General features: G+C 49.3%; 1 protein-coding gene across 2 annotated transcripts; it reads left to right on the top strand.

Annotated features, from left to right (window-relative positions):
• The first annotated feature begins 101 nt into the window (after positions 1–101).
• LOC118381671 (SOSS complex subunit C) lies at positions 102–27620 on the top strand. Of its 2 annotated transcripts, none has more exons than XM_052517537.1 (5): positions 102–211; positions 23444–23489; positions 23678–23774; positions 24017–24107; positions 26954–27620. In XM_052517537.1, exons 2-5 carry the CDS (start codon positions 23465–23467, stop codon positions 27059–27061), a joined length of 321 nt encoding a protein of 106 aa, XP_052373497.1. In that variant the 5' UTR covers positions 102–211; positions 23444–23464; the 3' UTR covers positions 27062–27620. The 2 variants fall into 2 exon arrangements, with proteins under 2 accessions (XP_052373497.1, XP_052373496.1); XM_052517536.1 differs by lacking the exon at positions 102–211 and adding an exon at positions 20084–20203.
• Positions 27621–27894: the final 274 nt, after the last annotated feature.

Raw genomic sequence — 27894 nt, 5'->3', positions numbered from 1 at the left:
CGTTCGAGTGGATCACTTTTGTCAATTCGGGTGACAATCGTTGGTCAGATCCTTTCAAATTGTGTTGCATTATTGGGATAAAATTGTCCCACTTGCACCTACATGTCCACTGCATGAACAATACAACCACCAGGGGCGGCAGGTAACCCAGTGGTAAGAGCATTGGGCCTGTAACCTAAAGGTTGATAGGACAAATCCCCGAGCTGAAAAGGTAAATCTGTCGTTAACAAGGCAGTTAAGTTAACTCACTGTTCCTAAGCCGTCATTGTAAATAATAATTTATTCTTCACTGACTTGCCTGGTTAAATGAATGTGATCAGAGGTTTTGACTGCACATTTCTGCAGTTGTTCCTCACCAGCTGCAACTTGAAGCCATTGCCTGCATTGTGGAAGGCACTAATTGTCAATCAATCAAAAGTATAGCCAGGTGTAGCAGTGGTAAGGAAACGAGGCTCCACTGATAGACAGGTGTAGCGGTGGTAAGGAAACGAGGCTCCACTGATAGCCAGGTGTAGCAGTGGTGCGGAGTCACTCCATGGTGCTGAAAACAAGGCTCTGCTGATAGCCAGGTGTAGTGGTGGTAAGGAAACGAGGCTCCACTGATAGACAGGTGTAGCGGTGGTAAGGAAACGAGGCTCCACTGATAGACAGGTGTAGTGGTGGTAAGGAAACGAGGCTCCACTGATAGACAGGTGTAGTGGTGGTAACTGATAGAAGGTGTAGTGGTGGTAAGGAAACGAGGCTCTGCTGATAGCCAGGTGTAGTGGTGGTAAGGAAACGAGGCTCTGATGATAGCCAGGTGTAGTGGTGGTAAGGAAACGAGGCTCTGCTGATAGCCAGGTGTAGTGGTGGTAAGGATTCACTGCATGGTGCTGACAACAAGGCTCTGCTGATAGCCAGGTGTAGTGGTGGTAAGATTCACTGCATGGTGCTGACAAGGCTCTGCTGATAGCCAGGTGTAGTGGTGGTAAGGAAACGAGGCTCACTGATAGACAGGTGTAGCTGACAAACGAGGCTCTGCTGATAGCCAGGTGTAGTGGTGGTAAGGATTCACTGCATGGTGCTGACAACAAGGCTCTGCTGATAGCCAGGTGTAGTGGTGGTACTGCATGGTGCTGAAACGAGGCTCCACTGATAGCCAGGTGTAGTGGTGGTAAGGAAACGAGGCTCTGCTGATAGCCAGGTGTAGTGGTGGTAAGGAAACGAGGCTCCACTGATAGACAGGTGTAGTGGTGGTAAGGAACCTCCACTGATAGACAGGTGTAGTGGTGGTAAGGATTCACTGACAACAAGGCTCTGCTGATAGCCAGGTGTAGCGGTGGTAAGGATTCACTGCATGGTGCTGACAACAAGGCTCTGCTGATAGCCAGGTGTAGTGGTGGTAAGGATTCACTGCATGGTGCTGAAAACAAGGCTCTGCTGATAGCCAGGTGTAGTGGTGGTAAGGAAACGAGGCTCCACTGATAGACAGGTGTAGTGGTGGTAAGGAAACGAGGCTCCACTGATAGACAGGTGTAGTGGTGGTAAGGATTCACTCCATGGTGCTGAAAACAAGGCTCCACTGATAGACAGGTGTAGTGGTGGTAAGGATTCACTGCATGGTGCTGAAAACAAGGCTCTGTTGATAGCCAGGTGTAGTGGTGGTAAGGATTCACTGCATGGTGCTGACAACAAGGCTCTGCTGATAGCCAGGTGTAGTGGTGGTAAGGAAACGAGGCTCCACTGATAGACAGGTGTAGCGGTGGTAAGGAAACGAGGCTCCACTGATAGACAGGTGTAGTGGTGGTAAGGATTCACTCCATGGTGCTGACAACAAGGCTCTGCTGATAGCCAGGTGTAGCGGTGGTAAGGATTCACTGCATGGTGCTGACAACAAGGCTCTGCTGATAGCCAGGTGTAGTGGTGGTAAGGATTCACTGCATGGTGCTGACAACAAGGCTCTGCTGATAGCCAGGTGTAGTGGTGGTAAGGAAACGAGGCTCCACTGATAGACAGGTGTAGCGGTGGTAAGGAAACGAGGCTCCACTGATAGACAGGTGTAGTGGTGGTAAGGATTCACTCCATGGTGCTGACAACAAGGCTCTGCTGATAGCCAGGTGTAGCGGTGGTAAGGATTCACTGCATGGTGCTGACAACAAGGCTCTGCTGATAGCCAGGTGTAGTGGTGGTAAGGATTCACTGCATGGTGCTGACAACAAGGCTCTGCTGATAGCCAGGTGTAGTGGTGGTAGAAACGAGGCTCCACTGATAGACAGGTGTAGCGGTGGTAAGGAAACGAGGCTCCACTGATAGACAGGTGTAGTGGTGGTAAGGATTCACTCCATGGTGCTGACAACAAGGCTCTGCTGATAGCCAGGTGTAGTGGTGGTAAGGATTCACTGCATGGTGCTGACAACAAGGCTCTGCTGATAGCCAGGTGTAGTGGTGGTAAGGATTCACTGCATGGTGCTGACAACAAGGCTCCACTGATAGCCAGGTGTAGTGGTGGTAAGCATGGTGCTGAAACGAGGCTCTGCTGATAGCCAGGTGTAGTGGTGGTAAGGAAACTGAGGCTCTGCTGATAGCCAGGTGTAGTGGTGGTTCACTGCATGGTGCTGAAACGAGGCTCTGCTGATAGCCAGGTGTAGTGGTGGTAAGAGTCACTGCATGGTGCTGACAACAAGGCTCTGCTGATAGCCAGGTGTAGTGGTGGTAAGGATTCACTGCATGGTGCTGAAAACAAGGCTCTGCTGATAGCCAGGTGTAGTGGTGGTAAGGATTCACTGCATGAAAACAAGGCTCTGCTGATAGACAGGTGTAGTGGTGGTAAGGAAAACGAGGCTCCACTGATAGACAGGTGTAGTGGTGGTAAGGAAACGAGGCTCCACTGATAGCCAGGTGTAGTGGTGGTAAGGAAACGAGGCTCCACTGATAGACAGGTGTAGTGGTGGTAACAAGGCTCCACTGATAGACAGGTGTAGTGGTGGTAAGGAAACAAGGCTCACTGATAGACAGGTGTAGCGGTGGTAAGGAAACAAGGCTCCACTGATAGCCAGGTGTAGTGGTGGGATACTGCATGGTGCTGAAAACGAGGCTCCACTGATAGACAGGTGTAGTGGTGGTAAGGAAACGAGGCTCCACTGATAGACAGGTGTAGCAGTGGTAAAAACGAGGCTCCACTGATAGCCAGGTGTAGTGGTGGTAAGGAAACGAGGCTCCACTGATAGCCAGGTGTAGTGGTGGTAAGGAAACGAGGCTCACTGATAGACAGGTGTAGTGGTGGTAAGGAACGAGGCTCCACTGATAGACAGGTGTAGTGGTGGTAAGGAAACGAGGCTCCACTGATAGACAGGTGTAGTGGTGGTAAGGAAACGAGGCTCCACTGATAGCCAGGTGTAGTGGTGGTAAGGAAACGAGGCTCCACTGATAGCCAGGTGTAGTGGTGGTAAGGAAACGAGGCTCTCTGATAGCCAGGTGTAGTGGTGGTAAGGAAACGAGGCTCTGCTGATAGCCAGGTGTAGTGGTGGTAAGGAAACGAGGCTCCACTGATAGACAGGTGTAGTGGTGGTAAGGAAACGAGGCTCCGCTGATAGACAGGTGTAGTGGTGGTAAGGAAACGAGGCTCTGCTGATAGACAGGTGTAGTGGTGGTAAGGAAACGAGGCTCTGCTGATAGCCAGGTGTAGTGGTGGTAAGGAAACGAGGCTCCACTGATAGCCAGGTGTAGTGGTGGTAAGGAAACGAGGCTCCACTGATAGACAGGTGTAGCGGTGGTAAGGAAACGAGGCTCCACTGATAGACAGGTGTAGTGGTGGTAAGGAAACGAGGCTCCACTGATAGCCAGGTGTAGCGGTGGTAAGGAAACGAGGCTCCACTGATAGCCAGGTGTAGTGGTGGTAAGGAAACGAGGCTCCACTGATAGCCAGGTGTAGTGGTGGTAAGGAAACGAGGCTCACTGATAGCAGGTGTAGTGGTGGTAAGGAAACGAGGCTCCACTGATAGACAGGTGTAGTGGTGGTAAGGAAACGAGGCTCCACTGATAGCCAGGTGTAGTGGTGGTAAGGAAACGAGGCTCCACTGATAGACAGGTGTAGTGGTGGTAAGGAAACACTGATAGACATGGTGGTGAAAACAAGGCTCCACTGATAGCCAGGTGTAGTGGTGGTAAGGAGTCCACTGATAGGTGTGAGTGGTGGTAAGGAAACGAGGCTCCACTGATAGCCAGGTGTAGTGGTGGTAAGAAACGAGGCTCCACTGATAGACAGGTGTAGCAGTGGTGAAACGAGGCTCCACTGATAGACAGGTGTAGTGGTGGTAAGGAAACGAGGCTCACTGATAGACAGGTGTAGTGGTGGTAAGGAACGAGGCTCCACTGATAGACAGGTGTAGTGGTGGTAAGGAAACGAGGCTCCACTGATAGCCAGGTGTAGCGGTGGTAAGGAAACGAGGCTCCACTGATAGACAGGTGTAGCGGTGGTAAGGAAACGAGGCTCCACTGATAGACAGGTGTAGCGGTGGTAAGGAAACGAGGCTCCACTGATAGACAGGTGTAGTGGTGGTAAGGAAACGAGGCTCCACTGATAGCCAGGTGTAGTGGTGGTAAGGAAACGAGGCTCCACTGATAGACAGGTGTAGCGGTGGTAAGGAAACGAGGCTCCACTGATAGACAGGTGTAGTGGTGGTAAGGAAACGAGGCTCCACTGATAGACAGGTGTAGTGGTGGTAAGGAAACAGGCTCCACTGATAGCCAGGTGTAGTGGTGGTAAGGAAAACGAGGCTCCACTGATAGCCAGGTGTAGTGGTGGTAAGGAAACGAGGCTCCACTGATAGACAGGTGTAGTGGTGGTAAGGAAACGAGGCTCCACTGATAGACAGGTGTAGTGGTGGTAAGGAAACGAGGCTCCACTGATAGCCAGGTGTAGTGGTGGTATGGAAACGAGGCTCCACTGATAGACAGGTGTAGTGGTGGTAAGAAACGAGGCTCCACTGATAGCCAGGTGTAGTGGTGGTAAGGAAACGAGGCTCCACTGATAGCCAGGTGTAGTGGTGGTAAGGAAACGAGGCTCCACTGATAGCCAGGTGTAGTGGTGGTAAGGAAACGAGGCTCCACTGATAGCCAGGTGTAGCAGTGGTAAGGAAACGAGGCTCCACTGATAGACAGGTGTAGTGGTGGTAAGGAAACGAGGCTCCACTGATAGACAGGTGTAGCGGTGGTAAGGAAACGAGGCTCCACTGATAGCCAGGTGTAGTGGTGGTAAGGAAACGAGGCTCCACTGATAGCCAGGTGTAGCGGTGGTAAGGAAACGAGGCTCCACTGATAGACAGGTGTAGTGGTGGTAAGGAAACGAGGCTCCACTGATAGCCAGGTGTAGTGGTGGTAAGGAAACGAGGCTCCACTGATAGCCAGGTGTAGTGGTGGTAAGGAAACGAGGCTCCACTGATAGACAGGTGTAGCGGTGGTAAGGAAACGAGGCTCCACTGATAGACAGGTGTAGCGGTGGTAAGGAAACGAGGCTCCACTGATAGCCAGGTGTAGTGGTGGTAAGGAAACGAGGCTCCACTGATAGCCAGGTGTAGTGGTGGTAAGGAAACGAGGCTCCACTGATAGCCAGGTGTAGCGGTGGTAAGGAAACGAGGCTCCACTGATAGACAGGTGTAGTGGTGGTAAGGAAACGAGGCTCCACTGATAGACAGGTGTAGTGGTGGTAAGGAAACGAGGCTCCACTGATAGCCAGGTGTAGTGGTGGTAAGGAAACGAGGCTCCACTGATAGCCAGGTGTAGTGGTGGTAAGGAAACGAGGCTCCACTGATAGCCAGGTGTAGTGGTGGTAAGGAAACGAGGCTCCACTGATAGCCAGGTGTAGCGGTGGTAAGGAAACGAGGCTCCACTGATAGCCAGGTGTAGTGGTGGTAAGGAAAACGAGGCTCCACTGATAGACAGGTGTAGTGGTGGTAAGGAAACGAGGCTCCACTGATAGCCAGGTGTAGTGGTGGTAGGTGCTGAAACGAGGCTCCACTGATAGACAGGTGTAGTGGTGGTAAGGAAACGAGGCTCCACTGATAGACAGGTGTAGTGGTGGTAGAAACGAGGCTCCACTGATAGACAGGTGTAGTGGTGGTAAGGAACGAGGCTCCACTGATAGACAGGTGTAGTGGTGGTAAGGAAACGAGGCTCCACTGATAGCCAGGTGTAGTGGTGGTAAGGAAACGAGGCTCCACTGATAGCCAGGTGTAGTGGTGGTAAAAACGAGGCTCCACTGATAGCCAGGTGTAGTGGTGGTAAGGAAACGAGGCTCCACTGATAGACAGGTGTAGTGGTGGTAAAAACAAGGCTCCACTGATAGACAGGTGTAGTGGTGGTAAGGAAACGAGGCTCCACTGATAGACAGGTGTAGTGGTGGTAAGGAAACGAGGCTCCACTGATAGCCAGGTGTAGTGGTGGTAAGGAAAACGAGGCTCCACTGATAGACAGGTGTAGTGGTGGTAAGGAAACGAGGCTCCACTGATAGCCAGGTGTAGTGGTGGTAAGGAAACGAGGCTCCACTGATAGACAGGTGTAGTGGTGGTAAAACGAGGCTCCACTGATAGACAGGTGTAGTGGTGGTAAGGAAACGAGGCTCCACTGATAGCCAGGTGTAGTGGTGGTAAGGAAACGAGGCTCCACTGATAGCCAGGTGTAGTGGTGGTAAGGAAACGAGGCTCCACTGATAGCCAGGTGTAGTGGTGGTAAGGAAACAGGCTCCACTGATAGCCAGGTGTAGTGGTGGTAAGGAAACGAGGCTCCCACTGATAGCCAGGTGTAGTGGTGGTAAGGAACGAGGCTCCACTGATAGACAGGTGGTGGTGGTAAAACAAGGCTCCACTGATAGACAGGTGTAGTGGTGGTAAGGAAACGAGGCTCCACTGATAGCCAGGTGTAGTGGTGGTAAGGAAACGAGGCTCCACTGATAGCCAGGTGTAGTGGTGGTAAGGAAACGAGGCTCCACTGATAGCCAGGTGTAGTGGTGGTAAGGAAACGAGGCTCCACTGATAGACAGGTGTAGTGGTGGTAAGGAAACGAGGCTCCACTGATAGACAGGTGTAGTGGTGGTAAAAACGAGGCTCCACTGATAGACAGGTGTAGTGGTGGTAAGGAAACGAGGCTCCACTGATAGACAGGTGTAGTGGTGGTAAGGAAACAAGGCTCCACTGATAGCCAGGTGTAGTGGTGGTAAAAAAGGCTCCACTGATAGCCAGGTGTAGTGGTGGTAAGGAAACGAGGCTCCACTGATAGACAGGTGTAGTGGTGGTAAGGAAACGAGGCTCCACTGATAGCCAGGTGTAGTGGTGGTAAGGAAACGAGGCTCCACTGATAGCCAGGTGTAGTGGTGGTAAAAACAAGGCTCCACTGATAGCCAGGTGTAGTGGTGGTTCACTGCATGGAAACAAGGCTCCACTGATAGCCAGGTGTAGTGGTGGTAAGGGGTGCTGAAACGAGGCTCCACTGATAGACAGGTGTAGTGGTGGTAAAAACAAGGCTCCACTGATAGCCAGGTGTAGTGGTGGTAAGGAAACGAGGCTCCACTGATAGCCAGGTGTAGTGGTGGTAAAAACAAGGCTCCACTGATAGCCAGGTGTAGTGGTGGTAAGGAAAAAACGAGGCTCCACTGATAGACAGGTGTAGTGGTGGTAAGGAACAAGGCTCTGCTGATAGCCAGGTGTAGTGGTGGTAAGGAAACGAGGCTCCACTGATAGCCAGGTGTAGTGGTGGTAATGGAAACAAGGCTCCACTGATAGCCAGGTGTAGTGGTGGTAAGGAAACGAGGCTCCACTGATAGCCAGGTGTAGTGGTGGTAAAACAAGGCTCCACTGATAGCCAGGTGTAGTGGTGGTAAGGAAAACGAGGCTCACTGATAGACATGGCAGTGAAAAACAAGGCTCCACTGATAGCCAGGTGTAGTGGTGGTAAGGAAACGAGGCTCCACTGATAGCCAGGTGTAGTGGTGGTAAGGAAACGAGGCTCCACTGATAGCCAGGTGTAGTGGTGGTAAGAAACGAGGCTCCACTGATAGACAGGTGTAGTGGTGGTAAAACGAGGCTCCACTGATAGCCAGGTGTAGTGGTGGTAAGGAAACGAGGCTCCACTGATAGCTGTAGTGGTGGTAAGGAAACGAGGCTCCACTGATAGCCAGGTGTAGTGGTGGTAAGGAAACGAGGCTCACTGATAGACAGGTGTAGTGGTGGTAAAAACGAGGCTCTGCTGATAGACAGGTGTAGTGGTGGTAAGGAAACGAGGCTCCACTGATAGCTGTAGTGGTGGTAAAAACGAGGCTCTGCTGATAGCCAGGTGTAGTGGTGGTAAGGAAACGAGGCTCCACTGATAGCAGGTGTAGTGGTGGTAAGGAAACGAGGCTCTGTTGATAGCCAGGTGTAGTGGTGGTAAGGAAACGAGGCTCCACTGATGAGACAGGTGTAGTGGTGGTAAAAACGAGGCTCCACTGATAGACAGGTGTAGTGGTGGTAAGGAACTGCAGGCTCCACTGATAGACAGGTGTAGTGGTGGTAAAAAAGGCTCCACTGATAGCCAGGTGTAGTGGTGGTAAGGAAACGAGGCTCCACTGATAGACAGGTGTAGTGGTGGTAAAAACGAGGCTCTGCTGATAGACAGGTGTAGTGGTGGTAAGGAAACGAGGCTCCACTGATAGACAGGTGTAAAACAAGGCTCCACTGATAGACAGGTGAGTAGCTCCAGGCTCCACTGATAGACAGGTGTAGCGGTGGTAAGGAAACGAGGCTCCACTGATAGACAGGTGTAGCGGTGGTAAGGAAACGAGGCTCCACTGATAGACAGGTGTAGCGGTGGTAAGGATTCACTGCATGGTGCTGAAAACAAGGCTCCACTGATAGCCAGGTGTAGTGGTGGTAAGGAAACGAGGCTCTGCTGATAGCCAGGTGTAGTGGTGGTAAGGAAACGAGGCTCTGCTGATAGACAGGTGTAGTGGTGGTAAGGAAACGAGGCTCCACTGATAGACAGGTGTAGTGGTGGTAAGGAAACGAGGCTCCACTGATAGACAGGTGTAGTGGTGGTAAGGATTCACTCCATGGTGCTGAAAACAAGGCTCCACTGATAGCCAGGTGTAGTGGTGGTAAGGAAACAGGCTCCATGGTAGCAGGTGTAGTGGTGGTAAGGAAACAGGCTCCACTGATAGCAGGTGTAGTGGTGGTAAGGAAACGAGGCTCCACTGATAGACAGGTGTAGTGGTGGTACTGCATGGTGCTGAAAACAAGGCTCTGCTGATAGCCAGGTGTAGTGGTGGTAATGGTGCTGAAAACGAGGCTCCACTGATAGACAGGTGTAGTGGTGGTACGAGGCTCCAAAACTCCACTGATAGCCAGGTGTAGTGGTGGTAAGGAAACTGGCTGAGGCTCCACTGATAGACAGGTGTAGTGGTGGTAAGGAAACAGGCTCCACTGATAGACAGGTGTAGCGGTGGTAAGGAAACAAGGCTCCACTGATAGACAGGTGTAGTGGTGGTAAGGAAACGAGGCTCCACTGATAGACAGGTGTAGTGGTGGTAAAAACGAGGCTCTGTGATAGCCAGGTGTAGTGGTGGTAAGAAACGAGGCTCCACTGTTAGACAGGTGTAGTGGTGGTAAAAACAAGGCTCTGCTGATAGCCAGGTGTAGTGGTGGTAAGGAAAAAACAAGGCTCTGCTGATAGCCAGGTGTAGTGGTGGTAAGGAAAACAAGGCTCCACTGATAGACAGGTGTAGTGGTGGTAAAAAACAAGGCTCTGTTGATAGCCAGGTGTAGTGGTGGTAAGGAAACGAGGCTCCACTGATAGACAGGTGGTGGTGGTAAGGAACAAGGCTCTGCTGATAGCCAGGTGTAGTGGTGGTAAGGAAAACGAGGCTCCACTGATAGCCAGGTGTAGTGGTGGTAAGGAAACAAGGCTCCACTGATAGCCAGGTGTAGTGGTGGTAAGGAAACGAGGCTCTGCTGATAGCCAGGTGTAGTGGTGGTAAGGAAACGAGGCTCTGTTGATAGCCAGGTGTAGTGGTGGTAAGGAAACGAGGCTCTGCTGATAGCCAGGTGTAGTGGTGGTAAGGAAACGAGGCTCTGCTGATAGCCAGGTGTAGTGGTGGTAAGGATTCACTGCATGGTGCTGAAAACAAGGCTCCACTGATAGCCAGGTGTAGTGGTGGTAAGGATTCTGTTGATAGCCAGGTGTAGTGGTGGTAAAAACAAGGCTCCACTGATAGCCAGGTGTAGTGGTGGTAAGGAAACGAGGCTCACTGATAGCAGGTGTGCTGAAAACAAGGCTCCACTGATAGCCAGGTGTAGTGGTGGTAAGGAAACGAGGCTCACTGATAGACAGGTGGTGGTGGTAAAAACAAGGCTCCACTGATAGCCAGGTGTAGTGGTGGTAAGGAAACGAGGCTCACTGATAGACATGGTGCTGAAAACAAGGCTCCACTGATAGCCAGGTGTAGTGGTGGTAAGGAAACAGGCTCCACTGATAGCCAGGTGTAGTGGTGGTAAAAACAAGGCTCCACTGATAGACAGGTGTAGTGGTGGTAAGGAAACTCCAGGCTCCACTGATAGCCAGGTGTAGTGGTGGTAAAAAACAGGCTCCACTGATAGCCAGGTGTAGTGGTGGTAAGGAAAACGAGGCTCCACTGATAGACAGGTGTAGTGGTGGTAAAAAACAAGGCTCTGCTGATAGACAGGTGTAGTGGTGGTAAGGAAACGAGGCTCCACTGATAGACAGGTGTAGTGGTGGTAATGGTGCTGAAAACAAGGCTCTGCACTGATAGCCAGGTGTAGTGGTGGTAAGGATTCACTCCATGAGGCTCCACTGATAGACAGGTGTAGTGGTGGTAAGGAAACGAGGCTCTGCTGATAGCCAGGTGTAGTGGTGGTAAGGATTCACTGCATGGTGCTGAAAACAAGGCTCTGCTGATAGCCAGGTGTAGTGGTGGTAAGGATTCACTGCATGGTGCTGAAAACAAGGCTCTGCTGATAGCCAGGTGTAGTGGTGGTAAGGATTCACTCCATGGTGCTGAAAACAAGGCTCTGCTGATAGCCAGGTGTAGTGGTGGTAAGGATTCACTGCATGGTGCTGAAAACAAGGCTCCACTGATAGCCAGGTGTAGTGGTGGTAAGGATTCACTGCATGGTGCTGAAAACAAGGCTCTGCTGATAGCCAGGTGTAGTGGTGGTAAGGATTCACTGCATGGTGCTGAAAACAAGGCTCTGTTGATAGCCAGGTGTAGTGGTGGTAAGGATTCACTCCATGGTGCTGAAAACAAGGCTCCGCTGATAGCCAGGTGTAGCAGTGGTAAGGAGTCACTCCATGGTGCTGAAAACAAGGCTCTGCTGATAGCCAGGTGTAGCAGTGGTAAGGATTCACTCCATGGTGCTGAAAACAAGGCTCCACTGATAGCCAGGTGTAGTGGTGGTAAGGATTCACTCCATGGTGCTGAAAACAAGGCTCTGCTGATAGCCAGGTGTAGCGGTGGTAAGGAGTCACTCCATGGTGCTGAAAACAAGGCTCTGCTGATAGCCAGGTGTAGTGGTGGTAAGGAGTCACTCCATGGTGCTGAAAACAAGGCTCTGCTGATAGCCAGGTGTAGCGGTGGTAAGGAGTCACTCCATGGTGCTGAAAACAAGGCTCTGCTGATAGCCAGGTGTAGTGGTGGTAAGGAGTCACTGCTGAAAACAAGGCTCTGCTGATAGCCAGGTGTAGTGGTGGTAAGGAGTCACTGCTGAAAACAAGGCTCTGCTGATAGCCAGGTGTAGTGGTGGTAAGGAGTCACTGCTGAAAACAAGGCTCTGCTGATAGCCAGGTGTAGTGGTGGTAAGGAGTCACTGCATGGTGCTGAAAACAAGGCTCCACTGATAGCCAGGTGTAGCGGTGGTAAGGATTCACTCCATGGTGCTGAAAACAAGGCTCCACTGATAGCCAGGTGTAGTGGTGGTAAGGATTCACTCCATGGTGCTGAAAACAAGGCTCCACTGATAGCCAGGTGTAGTGGTGGTAAGGATTCACTCCATGGTGCTGAAAACAAGGCTCTGCTGATAGCCAGGTGTAGTGGTGGTAAGGATTCACTCCATGGTGCTGAAAACAAGGCTCCACTGATAGCCAGGTGTAGTGGTGGTAAGGATTCACTCCATGGTGCTGAAAACAAGGCTCCACTGATAGCCAGGTGTAGCGGTGGTAAGGATCACTCATGGTGCTGAAAACAAGGCTCTGCTGATAGCCAGGTGTAGTGGTGGTAAGGATTCACTCCATGGTGCTGAAAACAAGGCTCTGCTGATAGCCAGGTGTAGCGGTGGTAAGGATTCACTCCATGGTGCTGAAAACAAGGCTCTGCTGATAGCCAGGTGTAGCAGTGGTAAGGATTCACTCCATGGTGCTGAAAACAAGGCTCTGCTGATAGCCAGGTGTAGCGGTGGTAAGGATTCACTCCATGGTGCTGAAAACAAGGCTCTGTTGATAGCCAGGTGTAGCGGTGGTAAGGATTCACTCCATGGTGCTGAAAACAAGGCTCTGCTGATAGCCAGGTGTAGTGGTGGTAAGGATTCACTCCATGGTGCTGAAAACAAGGCTCTGCTGATAGCCAGGTGTAGCAGTGGTAAGGATTCACTCCATGGTGCTGAAAACAAGGCTCTGCTGATAGCCAGGTGTAGTGGTGGTAAGGATTCACTCCATGGTGCTGAAAACAAGGCTCTGCTGATAGCCAGGTGTAGTGGTGGTAAGGATTCACTCCATGGTGCTGAAAACAAGGCTCTGCTGATAGCCAGGTGTAGTGGTGGTAAGGATTCACTCCATGGTGCTGAAAACAAGGCTCTGCTGATAGCCAGGTGTAGCGGTGGTAAGGATTCACTCCATGGTGCTGAAAACAAGGCTCTGCTGATAGCCAGGTGTAGTGGTGTTAAGGATTCACTCCATGGTGCTGAAAACAAGGCTCCATAGCCAGTGTAGTGGTGGTAAACTCCATGGTGCTGAAAACAAGGCTCTGTTGATAGCCAGGTGTAGTGGTGGTAAGGATTCACTCCATGGTGCTGAAAACAAGGCTCTGCTGATAGCCAGGTGTAGTGGTGGTAAGGATTCACTCCATGGTGCTGAAAACAAGGCTCTGCTGATAGCCAGGTGTAGTGGTGGTAAGGATTCACTCCATGGTGCTGAAAACAAGGCTCTGTTGATAGCCAGGTGTAGTGGTGGTAAGGATTCACTCCATGGTGCTGAAAACAAGGCTCTGCTGATAGCCAGGTGTAGTGGTGGTAAGGATTCACTCCATGGTGCTGAAAACAAGGCTCTGCTGATAGCCAGGTGTAGTGGTGGTAAGGATTCACTCCATGGTGCTGAAAACAAGGCTCTGTTGATAGCCAGGTGTAGTGGTGGTAAGGATTCACTCCATGGTGCTGAAAACAAGGCTCTGTTGATAGCCAGGTGTAGTGGTGGTAAGGATTCACTCCATGGTGCTGAAAACAAGGCTCTGCTGATAGCCAGGTGTAGTGGTGGTAAGGATTCACTCCATGGTGCTGAAAACAAGGCTCTGCTGATAGCCAGGTGTAGTGGTGGTAAGGATTCACTCCATGGTGCTGAAAACAAGGCTCTGCTGATAGCCAGGTGTAGCAGTGGTAAGGATTCACTCCATGGTGCTGAAAACAAGGCTCTGCTGATAGCCAGGTGTAGTGGTGGTAAGGAGTCACTCCATGGTGCTGAAAACAAGGCTCTGTTGATAGCCAGGTGTAGCGGTGGTAAGGATTCACTCCATGGTGCTGAAAACAAGGCTCCACTGATAGACAGGTGTAGTGGTGGTAAGGATTCACTCCATGGTGCTGAAAACAAGGCTCCACTGATAGCCAGGTGTAGAGGTGGTAAGGAGTCACTCCATGGTGCTGAAAACAAGGCTCTGTTGATAGCCAGGTGTAGCGGTGGTAAGGAGTCACTCCATGGTGCTGAAAACAAGGCTCCACTGATAGCCAGGTGTAGCGGTGGTAAGGAGTCACTCCATGGTGCTGAAAACAAGGCTCTGCTGATAGCCAGGTGTAGCAGTGGTAAGGATTCACTGCATGGTGCTGAAAACAAGGCTCTGCTGATAGCCAGGTGTAGAGGTGGTAAGGATTCACTCCATGGTGCTGAAAACAAGGCTCTGTTGATAGCCAGGTGTAGCGGTGGTAAGGAGTCACTCCATGGTGCTGAAAACAAGGCTCCACTGATAGACAGGTGTAGCGGTGGTAAGGAGTCACTCCATGGTGCTGAAAACAAGGCTCTGTTGATAGCCAGGTGTAGCAGTGGTAAGGATTCACTCCATGGTGCTGAAAACAAGGCTCCGCTGATAGCCAGGTGTAGCAGTGGTAAGGATTCACTGCATGGTGCTGAAAACAAGGCTCTGCTGATAGCCAGGTGTAGAGGTGGTAAGGATTCACTCCATGGTGCTGAAAACAAGGCTCTGTTGATAGCCAGGTGTAGCAGTGGTAAGGATTCACTCCATGGTGCTGAAAACAAGGCTCTGTTGATAGCCAGGTGTAGCAGTGGTAAGGATTCACTCCATGGTGCTGAAAACAAGGCTCCGCTGATAGCCAGGTGTAGCAGTGGTAAGGATTCACTCCATGGTGCTGAAAACAAGGCTCTGCTGATAGCCAGGTGTAGTGGTGGTAAGGATTCACTCCATGGTGCTGAAAACAAGGCTCTGCTGATAGCCAGGTGTAGCGGTGGTAAGGATTCACTCCATGGTGCTGAAAACAAGGCTCTGCTGATAGCCAGGTGTAGTGGTGGTAAGGAGTCACTCCATGGTGCTGAAAACAAGGCTCTGCTGATAGCCAGGTGTAGTGGTGGTAAGGAGTCACTCCATGGTGCTGAAAACAAGGCTCTGCTGATAGCCAGGTGTAGCGGTGGTAAGGATTCACTCCATGGTGCTGAAAACAAGGCTCTGCTGATAGCCAGGTGTAGTGGTGGTAAGGATTCACTCCATGGTGCTGAAAACAAGGCTCTGCTGATAGCCAGGTGTAGCGGTGGTAAGGATTCACTCCATGGTGCTGAAAACAAGGCTCCGCTGATAGCCAGGTGTAGCAGTGGTAAGGATTCACTCCATGGTGCTGAAAACAAGGCTCTGCTGATAGCCAGGTGTAGCGGTGGTAAGGAGTCACTCCATGGTGCTGAAAACAAGGCTCTGTTGATAGCCAGGTGTAGCGGTGGTAAGGATTCACTCCATGGTGCTGAAAACAAGGCTCCGCTGATAGCCAGGTGTAGCGGTGGTAAGGAGTCACTCCATGGTGCTGAAAACAAGGCTCTGCTGATAGCCAGGTGTAGCGGTGGTAAGGAGTCACTCCATGGTGCTGAAAACGAGGCTCTGCTGATAGCCAGGTGTAGCAGTGGTAAGGATTCACTCCATGGTGCTGAAAACAAGGCTCTGCTGATAGCCAGGTGTAGTGGTGGTAAGGAGTCACTCCATGGTGCTGAAAACGAGGCTCCGCTGATAGCCAGGTGTAGTGGTGGTAAGGATTCACTCCATGGTGCTGAAAACAAGGCTCTGCTGATAGAAAGGTGTAGCGGTGGTAAGGATTCACTCCATGGTGCTGAAAACAAGGCTCTGTTGATAGCCAGGTGTAGTGGTGGTAAGGAGTCACTCCATGGTGCTGAAAACAAGGCTCCGCTGATAGCCAGGTGTAGTGGTGTTAAGGATTCACTCCATGGTGCTGAAAACAAGGCTCTGTTGATAGCCAGGTGTAGTGGTGGTAAGGATTCACTCCATGGTGCTGAAAACAAGGCTCTGTTGATAGCCAGGTGTAGCAGTGGTAAGGATTCACTCCATGGTGCTGAAAACAAGGCTCTGATGCCAGGTGTAGTGGTGTTAAGGATTCACTCCATGGTGCTGAAAACAAGGCTCTGTTGATAGCCAGGTGTAGTGGTGGTAAGGATTCACTCCATGGTGCTGAAAACAAGGCTCTGTTGATAGCCAGGTGTAGCAGTGGTAAGGATTCACTCCATGGTGCTGAAAACAAGGCTCTGCTGATAGCCAGGTGTAGCAGTGGTAAGGATTCACTCCATGGTGCTGAAAACAAGGCTCTGTTGATAGCCAGGTGTAGCGGTGGTAAGGATTCACTCCATGGTGCTGAAAACAAGGCTCTGCTGATAGCCAGGTGTAGCAGTGGTAAGGATTCACTCCATGGTGCTGAAAACAAGGCTCTGCTGATAGCCAGGTGTAGTGGTGGTAAGGATTCACTCCATGGTGCTGAAAACAAGGCTCTGTTGATAGCCAGGTGTAGTGGTGGTAAGGATTCACTCCATGGTGCTGAAAACAAGGCTCTGTTGATAGCCAGGTGTAGTGGTGGTAAGGATTCACTCCATGGTGCTGAAAACAAGGCTCTGTTGATAGCCAGGTGTAGTGGTGGTAAGGATTCACTCCATGGTGCTGAAAACAAGGCTCTGCTGATAGCCAGGTGTAGTGGTGTTAAGGATTCACTCCATGGTGCTGAAAACAAGGCTCTGCTGATAGCCAGGTGTAGTGGTGGTAAGGATTCACTCCATGGTGCTGAAAACAAGGCTCTGTTGATAGCCAGGTGTAGTGGTGGTAAGGATTCACTCCATGGTGCTGAAAACAAGGCTCTGTTGATAGCCAGGTGTAGTGGTGGTAAGGATTCACTCCATGGTGCTGAAAACAAGGCTCTGCTGATAGCCAGGTGTAGTGGTGGTAAGGATTCACTCCATGGTGCTGAAAACAAGGCTCTGTTGATAGCCAGGTGTAGTGGTGGTAAGGATTCACTCCATGGTGCTGAAAACAAGGCTCTGTTGATAGCCAGGTGTAGTGGTGGTAAGGATTCACTCCATGGTGCTGAAAACAAGGCTCTGCTGATAGCCAGGTGTAGTGGTGTTAAGGATTCACTCCATGGTGCTGAAAACAAGGCTCTGTTGATAGCCAGGTGTAGCAGTGGTAAGGATTCACTCCATGGTGCTGAAAACAAGGCTCCGCTGATAGCCAGGTGTAGTGCTGAAAACAAGGCTCTGCTGATAGCCAGGTGTAGAGGTGGTAAGGATTCACTCCATGGTGCTGAAAACAAGGCTCTGTTGATAGCCAGGTGTAGCAGTGGTAAGGATTCACTCCATGGTGCTGAAAACAAGGCTCTGTTGATAGCCAGGTGTAGCAGTGGTAAGGATTCACTCCATGGTGCTGAAAACGAGGCTCCGCTGATAGCCAGGTGTAGCAGTGGTAAGGATTCACTCCATGGTGCTGAAAACAAGGCTCCGCTGATAGCCAGGTGTAGTGGTGGTAAGGATTCACTCCATGGTGCTGAAAACAAGGCTCTGCTGATAGAAAGGTGTAGCGGTGGTAAGGATTCACTCCATGGTGCTGAAAACAAGGCTCTGTTGATAGCCAGGTGTAGTGGTGGTAAGGAGTCACTCCATGGTGCTGAAAACGAGGCTCTGCTGATAGCCAGGTGTAGTGGTGGTAAGGAGTCACTCCATGGTGCTGAAAACGAGGCTCCGCTGATAGCCAGGTGTAGCGGTGGTAAGGATTCACTCCATGGTGCTGAAAACAAGGCTCCGCTGATAGCCAGGTGTAGTGGTGGTAAGGATTCACTCCATGGTGCTGAAAACAAGGCTCTGCTGATAGCCAGGTGTAGCGGTGGTAAGGATTCACTCCATGGTGCTGAAAACGAGGCTCCGCTGATAGCCAGGTGTAGCAGTGGTAAGGATTCACTCCATGGTGCTGAAAACAAGGCTCTGCTGATAGCCAGGTGTAGCGGTGGTAAGGAGTCACTCCATGGTGCTGAAAACAAGGCTCTGTTGATAGCCAGGTGTAGCGGTGGTAAGGATTCACTCCATGGTGCTGAAAACAAGGCTCCGCTGATAGCCAGGTGTAGTGGTGGTAAGGAGTCACTCCATGGTGCTGAAAACAAGGCTCTGCTGATAGCCAGGTGTAGCGGTGGTAAGGAGTCACTCCATGGTGCTGAAAACGAGGCTCTGCTGATAGCCAGGTGTAGCAGTGGTAAGGATTCACTCCATGGTGCTGAAAACAAGGCTCTGCTGATAGCCAGGTGTAGTGGTGGTAAGGAGTCACTCCATGGTGCTGAAAACGAGGCTCCGCTGATAGCCAGGTGTAGTGGTGGTAAGGATTCACTCCATGGTGCTGAAAACAAGGCTCTGCTGATAGAAAGGTGTAGCGGTGGTAAGGATTCACTCCATGGTGCTGAAAACAAGGCTCTGTTGATAGCCAGGTGTAGTGGTGGTAAGGAGTCACTCCATGGTGCTGAAAACAAGGCTCCGCTGATAGCCAGGTGTAGTGGTGTTAAGGATTCACTCCATGGTGCTGAAAACAAGGCTCTGTTGATAGCCAGGTGTAGTGGTGGTAAGGATTCACTCCATGGTGCTGAAAACAAGGCTCTGTTGATAGCCAGGTGTAGCAGTGGTAAGGATTCACTCCATGGTGCTGAAAACAAGGCTCTGCTGATAGCCAGGTGTAGTGGTGTTAAGGATTCACTCCATGGTGCTGAAAACAAGGCTCTGTTGATAGCCAGGTGTAGTGGTGGTAAGGATTCACTCCATGGTGCTGAAAACAAGGCTCTGTTGATAGCCAGGTGTAGCAGTGGTAAGGATTCACTCCATGGTGCTGAAAACAAGGCTCTGCTGATAGCCAGGTGTAGCAGTGGTAAGGATTCACTCCATGGTGCTGAAAACAAGGCTCTGTTGATAGCCAGGTGTAGCGGTGGTAAGGATTCACTCCATGGTGCTGAAAACAAGGCTCTGTTGATAGCCAGGTGTAGCAGTGGTAAGGATTCACTCCATGGTGCTGAAAACAAGGCTCTGCTGATAGCCAGGTGTAGTGGTGTTAAGGATTCACTCCATGGTGCTGAAAACAAGGCTCTGTTGATAGCCAGGTGTAGTGGTGGTAAGGATTCACTCCATGGTGCTGAAAACAAGGCTCTGTTGATAGCCAGGTGTAGTGGTGGTAAGGATTCACTGCATGGTGCTGAAAACAAGGCTCTGTTGATAGCCAGGTGTAGTGGTGGTAAGGATTCACTCCATGGTGCTGAAAACAAGGCTCTGCTGATAGCCAGGTGTAGTGGTGTTAAGGATTCACTCCATGGTGCTGAAAACAAGGCTCTGTTGATAGCCAGGTGTAGTGGTGGTAAGGATTCACTCCATGGTGCTGAAAAGAAAGCTCTGCTGTTGAGACAGCTTTATGTAGAGCAGTAGAGTAGAGGCACTTACAGAAGTTGTACACAGGGAGAACATTTTTAGTAGCCAAGGGGCTGGGAAAAAGCATTTGATGCAATTCTATTTCCTTTCACATGACCAGAGATGTTTTTTTTAAACCGCATAAACGATCGAAATGGCAAACTACTTTGACACTGACAAACTGAGATCATTAAAAACGACCTTGTCTTCAATCCATCAATAGCCTAGGCCTAGGTGTGTGGAGACATATTGTAGGCTACAATATGAGGAGGAAATTATAGTCCTAAAGTCAGTTTCCCTGACTCGCCCAATGATGCGCAGTTCACTTGCTGGTGATGGCCGATGCCAAAGTCTATCTTTTTCTCGTGTAAAACGATATTTTGGAAGTTGATCTGATATATTAGTGGTTCAGAGCGTTGGACTAGCAACTGGAAGGTTGCGAGTTCAAACCCCCGAGCTGACAAGGTACAAATCTGTCGTTCTGCCCCTGAACAGGCAGTTAACCCACTGTTCCCAGGCCGTCATTGAAAATAAGAATATGTTCTTAACTGACTTGCCTGGTTAAATAAAGGTCAAATTAAAATAAAAAAAAATGTAATATTGGTAGCCTACAGCATTATGTCTTTTCAGCAGGAGCAACCCGTGTTTTCCCTCGATTGTATTCGAAATATTGCGAAAGGCCTTTTTTTCCTCTGACAGATTATCCGCACGTTCCCGACTGTAGGCTTTGTTATTTGGCTACGATCCACATGCTATTTTAAAAAGAAGCTATTGATCCGCAGTGGCTAAATTATAAGCCTTCTCATGGTGTAGTGGGCTATTCTGAATTATTTAATTGATTTATGAACACACAGCTGTTATTCTATAACTTTGTCAAATCTGTTTCAATTCATCAGGGGTGCAGCAGTTCCCCCAGAACCCTTTGTGCGGCTATGATTCTATAAGGAAATAAATGTTGAAGTGCAACGCTGGAGAGATGAGAGTTGCAGAGGCTCGTGTCTATCAGAGTAGAGAGGGAGAGAGAGAGATCGTAGAACGCCAATGTCATTCTAGTAAGGTGAGAGATACTGGTATGTTTTTCACGCAGCCCGGGTCACCTGTTGGTCTCAAACGTAGGTAACAATGTTAGGCAAACCATAAACGCGGGCCGGCTCAAACCAAATCAACTCTTAGAATATTAGGCCAGGGTTGAAAAATCTACGTTTTCACATTACATTTGTGGGGGCAACTCAAATGAACTTTGATCTCTTTTATTCAATTTTTTTTTAGGGTTGCTGGATTGAATGTCTGAGCTGACAAGGTCAAAATCTGTCATTCTACCCCTGAACAAGGCAGTTAACCCCCCTGGCTGGCCGTCATTGTAAATAAGAGTTTGTTCTTAACCGAATCGTTAAATTTAAAAACAAATAGAAATATTCCGGACTCCGACATTGCTCATTCTGATATTTCTTTCTTTTTAATTTTTGGATTATATATGCATTGTTTTTTTTTTATTGCTAGCTATTACTGCACTTTTGGAGCGAGAAACACAAGAATGATATAGGTCGTGTGGTTCAATGGGAGGTTTACGTGGAAGACACACAAACACCGTTTTATCTGTACCAGGCATTGATCAGGTCATCTTTGGATTATGGGAGTTTTGTAAATCATGGACCGGCAAATCAAATCAAATACCACAGCGCCTCGATAGGATACAGTCAACGGCCCTGAGATTGTGTGTGGGTGTCCTCAGGACGACACCTGTTGAGGCATTGCAGGTCGATAGTGGGGAACTGCCACTGAGGATAAGGAAGGACAAACTGGCATTATTGTACTGGCCCGAGATTGAAAAGGAGTTCAGAAGGACATCCTGCGGTCACGGCAACTGGGGAATGCTGGGAGCGAGGAGTGGATAAGCAGAGGGTGTGCGGGTGGTAAGGGGAGGCAATAATCAGTTTTTATTTAACTAGGCAAGTCAGTTAAGAACAAATTCTTATTTTCAATGACAGCTTTAAGAACAGTGGGTTAACTGCCTTGTTCACGGGTAGAACAACAGACGTTTAACTTGTCAGCTCGGGGGTTTGTTCTAGCAACCTTTCAGTTGCTCGTCCAACACTCTAACCACTAGACTATGGCCAGGTGGACTCTAACCACTAGACTACCTGCCGATCCTCATGTCAGGTAGTCCTACACTCTAACCACTAGACTACCTGCCGAAAGAGACTCTATCCACTAGACTACCTGCCACTTAGATTCCTACACTCTAATCAGGACTACCTGCCTCCCCTACATATAACCACTGACCTGCCTCCCCTCCACATAAACACTACTGCCCTGCCGCCCCTCCATCTAACCACTAGGCTACCTGCCTCCCCTCCCTCTAACCACTAGACTACCTGCCTCCCCATCCGAGGAACCACTAGGGTACCTGCCTCCCCTCCAGGAACCACTAGACTACCTGCCCCCCCACTCTAACCACTAGGCTACCTGCCTCCCCTCTACTCTAACCACTAGGCTCCCTGCCGCCCCTCCACAGCTAACCACTAGGCTACCTGCCTCCCCTCCCTCTAACCACTAGGCTATCTGCCTCCCCTCCACTCTAACCACTAGGCTATTGCAGGTCCTACACTCTAACCACTACTACCTGCCGGACCCTAAGGACTAGGACAACCTGGCCCCTCCCTCTAACCACTGGCCTCCTGCCTCCCCTCCAGTCTAACCACTAGGACACCCTGCCTCCCAACTCCAATCTAACCACTAGGCTACCCTGGGCCCCTCCGGGTCTAACCACTAGGCTAATGCCTCCCCTCCCTTAACCACTAGGCTACCTGCCTCCCCTCCCTCTAACCACTAGGCTACCTGCCTCCCCTCCAGCTTTAACCACTGGGCTACCTGCCTCCCCTCCACTCTAACCACTAGGCTACCTGCCTCCCCTCCACTTGTAACCACTAGGCCTCCTGCCTCCCCTCCAGCTAACCACTAGGCCTCCTGCCTCCCCTCCACTCTAACCACTAGGCTACCTGCCTCCCCTCCACTCTAACCACTAGGCTACCTGCCTCCCCTCCACTCTAACCACTAGGCTACCTGCCTCCCCTCCACTCTAACCACTAGGCTACCTGCCTCCCCTCCACTCTAACCACTAGGCTACCTGCCTCCCCTCCACTCTAACCACTAGGCTACCTGCCTCCCCTCCACTCTAACCACTAGGCTACCTGCCTCCCCTCCACTCTAACCACTAGGCTACCTGCCTCCCCTCCACTCTAACCACTAGGCCTCCTGCCTCCCCTCCACTCTAACCACTAGGCTACCTGCCGACCCTCCACTCTAACCACTAGGCCTCCTGCCTCCCCTCCACTCTAACCACTAGGCTACCCTGCCTCCCCTCCACTCTAACCACTAGGCTACGCTGCCGCCCCTCCACTCTAACCACTAGGCTACCTGCCTCCCCTCCACTCTAACCACTAGGCCTCCTGCCTCCCCAGTAACAGAGGAGGAGTATGGGCTGTAGGAGAGAGGAAGTTATATGCAGTAGACTACGGTATGGGCACACAGGTTTGAATGCCACATTGTGGATGATAGGGAGAAATGAAACAGGTCTGTGTGATGAGTGTTTAGCGGCAGAAACGGTGGAGCGTGTGTTTTATATTTTGTGAACTGTATAACGTAGATAGAGAGAGATTGTGTGAAAGGGTTAGAGAGGCTGGACGGGGGTTGGGGTTTGGGTGGATTAGTGGGGAAAGGGGAAGGGAAGTGGGGTCTAAGGCTCTATTTCACTTTCTTAGAGGAACAGTACTAATGAAGACAATGTAATATAGGTAGGCAGTCACCGGCCTCACACTCCAGTACAATAGGTGGCGTTGTATGGATGTTAAAAGTTGGATGCGATCCGCCAACCCAATCACAAAGAAGAAGAAGAAGACGAAGAAGAAGGAGCAAACATTTCGCTGCGCCTGCAGATCTGTGTACTCTGACCAAATAAACCTTGATTTGATCGATAGTCCCCAACTTGACAAAAACGATCCGCTGGAACGCGCCCTTTAGTTGAAGTGGTCACGTTACTTTATTCTTTGTTGATACACGAGTTCACCAGAGAAGTTAAACGTAGTTACGTTTTAGCGGCTTTGTTTCTGTATATAGCAACACAAAAGTATATATATATATATATTTTACGTAGAACTCAATCATTCTATTCTTTGTAATAGTTATGTAGCTATTTGAACGAGTGGTGAACGTCTGCTTATCCTTTTGGTCGATTTGTCCCAGTGCTAATGCTAACTAGCTAGCACAGCGCTCTCCTCTTATCTTTTGTGTCGTTTAGGCTGCAGTCACTTTCTCTGACATGGCCTCGCCTGCACCTGGAGCGGGTAAGTCAAGCAGCAGAAGGCCGGGGACTATAGCTAGTAGGCAGCTCTGAGCCAGGGTGTTTTCTGCTGCTTGCTGACGGCGAGTCTTCTTCAAGTAGCACTTGGACTACAGTGGGCTTTGTTTGTGCTGATACTGCATTTCTGTAATATTATTTTGTTGCTAATCGGTATTTATTTTCTCTACTCAGGATTCCAGAACAAGAACCGTGTTGCCATTTTGGCTGAATTGGACAAGGAGAAGAGACGCTTGATACAGAACTCCTCCATGAATAACCCTGGAGCCAGGTGTGTGTGTGTGTGTGTGTGTCAGTGAGTGTGTGTGTGTGTGTGTGTGTGTGTGTGTGTGTGTGTGTGCCTGTGTGTGTGTGTGTGTGTGTGTGTGTGTGTGTGTGTGTGACAAACTTTGTCTGCGTCCCTTATAAGTGAACTACATTTGAACAGAGCCCTATGAGTCCTGGTCAAAAGTATTTCTATAGGGTGTTGTTTGGGACCCCTGACCCATATCCCTCCATCCCTCTCGCCAACAGCATCCCTCTCTCCAGACCAGCCCTGAATAAAGACTTCAGAGACCACGCGGAGCAGCAGCACATCGCTGCCCAGCAGAAAGCAGCTCTGCAGGTAAAGCCTTGACCTCATTCTAACATTTCAGAAATGCACCCTTCTCTCCTTGTTTCATCTGGGGGTAAGCGTAGATCTATAAGTGGTTGGACGGGTGTGAGCGAGGTGTTACCTAAACCGACCAATTCAGATTTGGGATTTCTTCAAGGATGGAAGGATGCATTTCAGAAGTTTGTTGTAGGAGGGTCATAGGTGGCCCCACAGCCATTCTGCATGATCTCTATAAATACAGTAAGGCAGGGGTCTGCAATATGTGGCCCACAAGTTATTTTTAGGTTAAAAAAATACTAAAATTACTAGGAATAAAGCTAAGAATGAGTTTTAATGTAGAAAATCTGTTTCCAATATATTCCCAAGACAAAAAAATGAAGATGTGACTATCTTAATGTAATCAAAGAGGAAAGTGGGATATCTAGTCAGTTGGAAAGGGGGATACCTAGTCAGTTGGAAAGGGGGATACCTAGTCAGTTGGAAAGGGGGATACCTAGTCAGTTGGAAAGGGGGATACCTAGTCAGTTGGAAAGGGGGATACCTAGTCAGTTGGAAAGGGGGATACCTAGTCAGTTGGAAAGGGGGATACCTAGTCAGTTGGAAAGGGGGATACCTAGTCAGTTGGAAAGGGGATACCTAGTCAGTTGGAAAGGGGGATACCTAGTCAGTTTTAGGTTAAAAAATACCTAGTCAGTTGGAAAGGGGATACCTAGTCAGTTGGAAAGGGGGATACCTGTCAGTTGGAATATATACCCAGTCAAAAAAGGGGATACCTAGTCAGTTGGAAAGGGGATACCTAGTCAGTTGGAAAGGGGGATACCTAGTCAGTTGGAAAGGGGATATCTAGTCAGTTGGAAAGGGGATATCTAGTCAGTTGGAAAGGGGATACCTAGTCAGCTGGAAAGGGGATACCTAGTCAGCTGGAAAGGGGATACCTAGTCAGTTGGAAAGGGGATACCTAGTCAGTTAGAAAGGGGGATACCTAGTCAGTTGGAAAGGGGATACCTAGTCAGTTGGAAAGGGGATACCTAGTCAGTTGGAAAGGGGATACCTAGTCAGTTGGAAAGGGGGATACCTAGTCAGTTGGAAAGGGGGATACCTAGTCAGTTGGAAAGGGGATACCTAGTCAGTTGGAAAGGGGGATACCTAGTCAGCTGGAAAGGGGATACCTAGTCAGCTGGAAAGGGGATACCTAGTCAGTTGGAAAGGGGGATACCTAGTCAGTTGGAAAGGGGGATACCTAGTCAGTTGGAAAGGGGGATATCTAGTCAGTTGGAAAGGGGGATATCTAGTCAGTTGGAAAGGGGGATACCTAGTCAGCTGGAAAGGGGATACCTAGTCAGTTGGAAAGGGGGATACCTAGTCAGTTGGAAATGGGGATACCTAGTCAGTTGTACAGGGAAAGGGGGATACCTAGTCAGTTGTACAGGGAAAGGGGGATACCTAGTCAGTTGTAAAGGGGGATACCTAGTCAGTTGGAAAGGGGGATATCTAGTCAGTTGTAAAGTGGGATATCTAGTCAGTTGTAAAGTGGGATATCTAGTCAGTTGTAAAGTGGGATATCTAGTCAGTTGTAAAGGGGGATACCTAGTCAGTTGGAAATGGGGATACCTAGTCAGTTGTACAGGGAAAGGGGGATACCTAGTCAGTTGGAAATGGGGATATCTAGTCAGCTGTAAAGGGGGATACCTACTCCAAGTCTCAGAGCGAGTGACGTTTGAAACGCTATTAGCGCGCACCCCGCTAACTAGCTAGGCATTTCACATCACATCGGTTACACCAGCCCAATATCGGGAGTTGATAGGCTTGTCATAAACCGCAGAGCTGCTGGCTAAACACACGAAAGTGCTGTTTGAATGAATGCTTATGAGCCTGCTGGTGCCTACGATCGCTCAGTCAGACTGCTCTATCAAATCATAGACTTAATTATAACATAATAACACACAGAAATACGAGCCTTTGGTCATTAATATGGTCGAATCCAGAAACTATCATTTAGAAAACAAGACGTTTATTCTTTCAGTGAAATACGGAACCGTTCTGTATTTTATCTAACAGATGGCATCCATCAGTCTAAACATTCCTGTTACATGTCATAATTATGTAAAATTCTGGCAAATTAGTTTGCAAAGATCCAGGCGGCCCAAACTGTTGCATATACCCTGACTCTGCGTGCAATGAACGCAAGAGAAGTGACACAATTTCACCTGGTTAATATTGCCTGCTAACATGCATTTATTTTAGCTAAATATGCAGGTTTAAAAATAGACACTTCTGTGTATTGATTTTAAGAAAGGCATTGGTGTTTACGGTTAGGTACACGTTGGAGCAACGATGCGCACCGCATCGATTATATGCAACGCAGGACACGCTAGATAAACTAGTAATATCATCAACCATGTGTAGTTAACTAGTGATTATGATTGATTTAACTTACCTTGGCTTCTTACTGCATTCGCGTAACAGGCAGGCTCCTCGTGAGGCAGGTGGTTAGAGGTGGTTGGACTAGTTAACCGTAAGGTTGCAAGATTGAATCCCTGAGCTGACAAGGTGAAAAATCTGTAGTTCTGCCCCTGAACAAGGCAGTTAACCCACCGTTCCCTGGTAGGTTTCTAGGCCGTCGTTGTAAATATGAACGTGTTCTTTTTTTACACAACAAATGTTCTAATCTGGGAGGTAAACTTGATAAAGTATTCTATCATTTGTCTGTGTATTCAGATGGAATCAAGGCCAGAATGTACCAGAGGCCACCAAATTAGAGCTTCTTTGTCAAACACAATCTAACCATAGAGCTCACTTTCTACTCTGTGAACTTGTGGAAAACAATCTAATCTTCCTTTATCTTCTATTTGCAGCATGCCCATGCTCACTCTTCTGGATTCTTCATCACTCAAGACTCGTCCTTCGGGAACCTGATCCTCCCGGTGCTGCCCCGTCTAGACCCACCTCCACCAGCAGAATAACAGAACCTGAAGAAGAAAACACCCAACGGCTAAAAGCAGAAGGTGGTTTACAGATCACCTGTTGGGTGTTGACGAATGGCAGCGGACCACAGATCACCTGTTGGGTGTTGACGAATGGCAGCGGACCACAGATCACCTGTTGGGTGTTGACGAATGGCAGCGGACCACAGATCACCTGTTGGGTGTTGACGAATGGCAGCGGACCACAGATCACCTGTTGGGTGTTGACGAATGGCAGCGGACCACAGATCGTCCCTCATTTTCCCCAACGATTCTGTTGAATTGCCCCTGTTCGTCGACACACGGCACATCGCTCAGTGGCCCCGACGTTCGTTTCTGGTGTTTTCTCCACGAACAGACATAGTGACAACACTTTGTTACAAGGACTTTCTGAACAAGGTCTTGGATTGTTTGTTGAAGCTTAAGGGTCACGTTATTTCTGTCTATTTTTGGTGCACCGTACATCATGTGGTTTTGAAAGACAAAATGTCATTTTCCAAAAAAAAATATATAAATGGGGAAAAAAGGCCTCATCAAATAAAGATCAAGTCAACAACAACATGTGGACCTTTTACTTGGGAATTTGCAAACTCATTATATTAAACCCAGACGTTATATTGTTACATAGAAGGAACCAGGGTTGGGTTTACTGTTTGACAAAACAAATCAATTACGTTACCAGCAAAAATATTGTAATTGGATTATAGACACTTTTGAAAAAACGTATTACTTCTTGGATTACTTTTAAATTCCGAAAGGATGTTTGTGGGGAAAAACAAAAAATCGACACCTGTTTCCTCAATAACATTCAATTCAGCATTGGGAAAAAAAGC

Source organism: Oncorhynchus keta, unplaced genomic scaffold (genome assembly GCF_023373465.1).
Source record: "Oncorhynchus keta strain PuntledgeMale-10-30-2019 unplaced genomic scaffold, Oket_V2 Un_scaffold_8424_pilon_pilon, whole genome shotgun sequence".
Classification (NCBI taxonomy): domain Eukaryota; kingdom Metazoa; phylum Chordata; class Actinopteri; order Salmoniformes; family Salmonidae; genus Oncorhynchus; species Oncorhynchus keta.
The sequence above is the reverse complement of the archived record's forward strand: the minus strand, read 5'-3'. Positions and strand labels throughout refer to the sequence as shown.